The following is a 5,339-nucleotide window of genomic DNA, read 5'->3' as shown; positions in this document are numbered from 1 at the left end:
GCCTCAGGGTGTCTATTTAATTAATAATCCATTGTCTGCTGGGAAAAACCCCTCACCCTGGGTGGTTTTCATTTGCATTTGCTGGGTCTTGATTTTGGTGTTTTTCAGGACTGGTAGCCAAACTTTATTTACTTTAAGGGTTTCTTTTTTCCTGTTAAATTGTCCAGGTGTTTATGGATTTCAGTGGCTTCCCTGTGCCAGGGGTCTGTTTCCCTTTCATTCAGGAAGAATCCAGCTGTTATTTCCACCCCTTCCTGTGAGTGATCCCCATTGCAATAGGCACAAACAGGGTCACTGTTGAAATTCCCCCTTGTGGAGGAGATCACTTGCACAAAGGGGGTGGGTATAGCAGCCAGCTGCTTACTGAGCTACTGGGAAACAGACCCCCAGCAACTGGAGCAGCTGTTGCCTGGTAAGTGCAGATTGGGAGACTTTCATGGTGCCACATAGGGACTGAGAATATATAACAGTCACAAGTGTGTAACTCCAGGTTACGCATCCATAATTGCCACACATTATTATTATTATTATTATTATTATTATTATTATTATTATTATTATTATTATTATTATGCTTTATTTATATAGCGCTGTAGATTTGCACATAACAAAGAGAGAAATTTTCAAGGTGTTTGCAAGACCTCACACTTAGGGTTCCCAAATCGCAGGGGCCCAATTGAAATGTCAGGTGGTTTTCTGGATGTCCAGGTGGAGAGATGAATCTCAGGGCAAACAGCACCAGAGGAGAAAGAGGAAGTTTGGTTTTTGTTAGGCGAGGTGACTTAAAAAAAAATCTGGCCAGTCCTACCACTTATCATCTTTTGCCAAGGTTCTTTGGCTCCGTGCAAAGGTACCTACACCCATGTTGAACTTAGGTGCACAACTGCACAAAAAAACCCAAAGCAAAACAAAATAAAAAACAGGAGTGAATGGAGAAAACTGAAATCAGGGACAGATTCATGCAGTTGGACCCATCAAACCATTTGGAGCAAGCCAGGAGTGGAGCACCAGTGTTGCTCCTCATGAGACTTTTTTGTTATACAAACTTGGGGGACAACTGGACAGGGTCTGGTGATGGGTCTGCAAAAACCTTTGCCACTTGTTCAGTTGCTGAAAAATGCCCTCCTGCTTTATCTGGATTCCCATGTTATCTGGTTAGCTAGGTTTTACTCAACTACCCTTAGCATCCTGTTAGTGACATACTTGCACGTAACTGTGGCTTGTGCATGTGCAGGTCTCTTTTTAGATGGAGCATAGGGAACTATTCTCAAGCCCTTTATACTCCAACTATAACCTCCCCCCAGCAACTGTCAAGCCCCAGGAGGGGTGAAACCACTTTTGTTTGCCAGTAAAGAAGAGGGAGGGGAGGAGAAAATTCTGATTGTGAACTGCTCTGGATTCCCAGGGGAATGAATAGGATGGAATTGTTCAGGTGAAACATTATGCTCTGCCTACGTGATGTAGGATCTTGGCTCTAGCAAATCCTACTTACACTTGACATCTTGGATCTTGGATTTAGCAAGGATACCTTAATCTTTGTTAGATCAATATGATCTTAATAGTATAAGCAAGTGGACTATAGCAGGAGGGGAAGAGAGGATAAAATGTAGCCATCTGTTTACCCTCTTTTCTCTGAGCACATAATATCCTACTCTTGTCTATCCATCACCCAGAGCTTGTAAATACTATATTTCTTTTTCACTATAACACAGCATTCCTTATTTTGGGAGTTGAAACCAGACAAACAAACTTTTTCCCCAAATTCTAGTATCAGCCAGTAACTGGCCCAAACTGGACCTTGGGAGCATTTATACCACTCACACACTCTCAGCCTCAGGGGAAGTCAGTGGCAAAACTCCTCTAAACAAATCCTACCACAAAAACCCCATGTTAGGTTCTGCCTTAGGGTTGCCATAAGTTGGAAATGACTTGAAGGCAAACAACAACAACAACAACAACAACAACATTTACAACTGGAAGATTCAAGAAGGCAACAGTATAGTCAACTTCAAAACAATTCCTTTCAATTCCATAGTGCTGATGGGCAAAATGAATGCAAAGGCTGTTACAGTCACCACCCCAGTCCTGTCAACAGTTTTCACCATGTGACTGAAAGCTGCAAATAAATAAAAAAGGACATAATGATGTGTTCAAAATGGGCCACATTGTCACATGAAGCAACTTTCACACCATCTTGTGTCTATAGTAGCATCTGTCACCCGGATCCACATTACTAATACATTGTAATTACAACCAGCCTTCATTTTAGCTGCATTAGTAACTGATGCTGCTCTTTTTGCACTGGATGTGAATAATTTTTCTAATTCACAATATTTTTCTCCCCAGGGTACACCAGGCGTGTAATTGCTTATGATACTAAGGTCAATAAATTTGTGAAGTGTGCAGACATGAAGGAAAGAAGGATGCACCATGGGGCCACAGCAATCAATGAGAAGCTGTATGTGACAGGAGGTCGTTGCCTTACCATTGACAATGCCATCGAAGACTCTGATTCTCTTGAATGCTATGACCCCAAATTGGACACCTGGGTTTCAAAGGGGCAATTGCCACACAAACTCTTTGACCATGGATGCCTTGCGCTGCAGTGTGTACCATATGCCAACCTCTTGTGAGGACAGAACTTAAGGGAAATGAATCTTCTTTTCTCAGTGCAAAAGGCCCAGATTACTAACTTTGTGGAAGATACTGGTAAAGGCTTGCTATGGAAGCCACCAAAAAGGATCTGCAAATAGGATACACAAGGTACCAGTTGATTTCTTCTTCTGGGTCCAATGTTCTGCTCTGTCATGAGGAAAAATGAGGTGTTTGCCTCAGGTGGCAAATTTGGAGTGAAATTAAGGGACAGTAAATGGTTTATCATTTCATTTTATAATCTTTATGTTAGGGAGATTATTTATATTTTCTGTCTCAAACATCAAAAGTACTGTACTCTTTGTTCAGCCTTCTGTGGACATTCCTCCCAACTTCAGAAAGTCATTCTGAGTAGAGGTGATGCACAAAACAAGATCAGACATTGTCTCATCAGTTCTTTTAGCCAGTCTTTGTAGGTATGACCTTAGGGAGTCCTGGTGGCACAGTAGTTAAATGTCTATACTGCAGCCACAAGGTTGTGAGTTCGATCCCAGGCAGAGCTCCAAGGTCCACTCAGCCTTCCATCCTTCCATAGGTTGCTAAAATGAGTACCCAGCTTGTTGGGGGCAATTACCTTACACATTGTAAACCGCTTAGGGAGTGCTTAGTTCACTGATAAGCGTTACAGAAATGTACTTGTTATTGCTATTGCCATTGCTAAATAAGTGTTCTTGTTTAGAAACTGCCCTCTACAGTGGGCCCTCCCTATCAGCAGGCTTTTGATCCACATATTTGACAGCCTGCAGATCATCATGGCCCCATATTACTCAGTGGTGGTAATGCAAACATGCACATGATGAAGTGTGTGCATTCTCATTGCCATAACTGAATAATATAAGACACAATCACCCACATTTTTTTAGCATCGGCAAGGGAACCTGGAACCAAACCCCTACTTATACAGAGGGCCCATTGTTCTAACTTTAAAGAAGCTTTGCTTTTTATATTACATTTATCAGTGCAGTAAAGTATCATAGGAATGGAAAATTAGAGCACCATCCCATACCCTGGTTCCACTCCTCTGATGAGCCTGTTTGAAAATGGGCATTGGTAGGCTATGGTCCAGCTCTGAAAGTGGAGAAAGAGTTGGTGGGCCCAGGCATGGAAGGAGATAGAGTAGCGTTTAAGATGTACCTCGTGAAGGCAGAAGAGCCATTTGGAGGCATGGACCAACTCTGATAGAAAAGGAAGAACTGGTGGGACCTGGAATGAAAGGGAGAGACAATAACAGTTTGAGATCAGACTAAAAAAAAGCAGATCTGCTGAGCAGAGAGAACACAGTAGTAGACTGGGGGATGGCAGCACCTAGTGAGGCCAGTCTCAGACATGCTGTCACATCAGGAACCTGTTTGTTCTGTTCCCTTGCCTCACTTTTCAGTCTCCTTCCCTCCCCTCTGGAGGATTTAAAGCTTTTCACTTTGAGCTTCACCAGGAGCCTGTCTTCCTTACCATCAGGCATTTATATGTAGGAATGGTTCTCAGGGCAGTGTTTTCTTTGTACCATAATGTGTTTATCATTGTAATGCATTTCTCATTTCCTTTTGACTAAACAGAGCTGACAGAATTATGAAATAAACTGATGCAAAGATAAATATGTATTGCAGTTTTGCTCTTCTCTTTCTTTTGTTAGTTGGGTCTTTCTTTTTTTCTTCTTTCTTTCTTTCTTTCCATTTTTCTTTTCTTCCTTTCCTCTCTCCTTGCATAGTCTCAACATTCATAGGACACAAAGGGATTCAACAAAAATATGGCAATTTTTGAAGGAAATTACGAATGGAGGGTGATTTATCACTATCACGTAGCATTCATTTCCTAGAGTGTACAGTACTGGGGCACCAGATGGTCAGAAGCCACATCCCTGTTGTCAGATCTTATTATGAGACCTGGCTGTGTGGTGTTGAATTATGATAGCAATGTTTCTAGAATTCAAATTAGAAACCACATCAGTTGGAGGTTAGATCTAGCCTGGTGAGTTAACCCTAGATAGTGGGTGCTCAGTCGTGGAATCCTCATAAAATGAATGAAAGAAGAGGGGAGTGCAACACTGGCCCCTGCTATTGGCAGGGAACATGAAACCTCTTGATAGGACAGTTCATGTCAAACTCTACTGGGAGCCTTGCCTTCTGCCCTCCCTTGGTAAACATGTTGCTTTCTCATTTTTAGAAGATAGAGCCATGTCAAGATCCCACCTTCCAGGACAGAACTTGGAATTAAGTGTTCAAAGAACATGCTGCATTTATTTTGAGAAACAAATGCCATGTGTCCTTTCTTTCAAGAGCTATAATGAATCACCAATGTGATTCCTACACACTCACTTCCAATAATGATTGTCCATTACTTTACTATTGGATAATCTGGAGGGAGATCACTCATATTTGGCCTTGGGGGGGTATTTGTAATTGATTTTTTGCAACCTTATCCTGCAAAAAAAGTAATGCATTGGTAACAATGAACAGAAGGCATTACTTTTTACTAGTGTATAATGCAGGAGGCCAGTAATTGCATTTTGTAAAAGTAATGTCAATGCTTCCATTTTAAAGCTCTGCTTTAGCACCTGATTTGTTTAGCACCTAATATTTCACAGATGTGAACAGGGGCATCTTCTCAGAGCAAGAACCACTATTGGAGCTCTGCTATTGAACATTCCAAACTCTTCACTGTATTTGGAGTGTGCACTCAGAAAGAAAATA

At 41.6% G+C, this 5,339-nt stretch overlaps 1 protein-coding gene across 1 annotated transcript in view; it reads left to right on the top strand.

Annotated features, from left to right (window-relative positions):
• The window catches only part of KLHL38 (kelch like family member 38), a 12,284-nt gene extending 8,034 nt beyond the window's left edge, over nucleotides 1-4,250 (top strand). Inside the window, exon 4 of the mRNA XM_042466180.1 lies at nucleotides 2,347-4,250. Within this exon, the coding sequence (XP_042322114.1) occupies nucleotides 2,347-2,633 (287 nt within the window). The 3' untranslated portion in view covers nucleotides 2,634-4,250. The remainder of the gene's footprint in view (nucleotides 1-2,346) is intronic.
• Nucleotides 4,251-5,339: the final 1,089 nt, after the last annotated feature.

This window comes from Sceloporus undulatus, chromosome 4 (genome assembly GCF_019175285.1).
Source record: "Sceloporus undulatus isolate JIND9_A2432 ecotype Alabama chromosome 4, SceUnd_v1.1, whole genome shotgun sequence".
Classification (NCBI taxonomy): domain Eukaryota; kingdom Metazoa; phylum Chordata; class Lepidosauria; order Squamata; family Phrynosomatidae; genus Sceloporus; species Sceloporus undulatus.
This window is presented reverse-complemented; position numbering and strand designations above follow the sequence as displayed.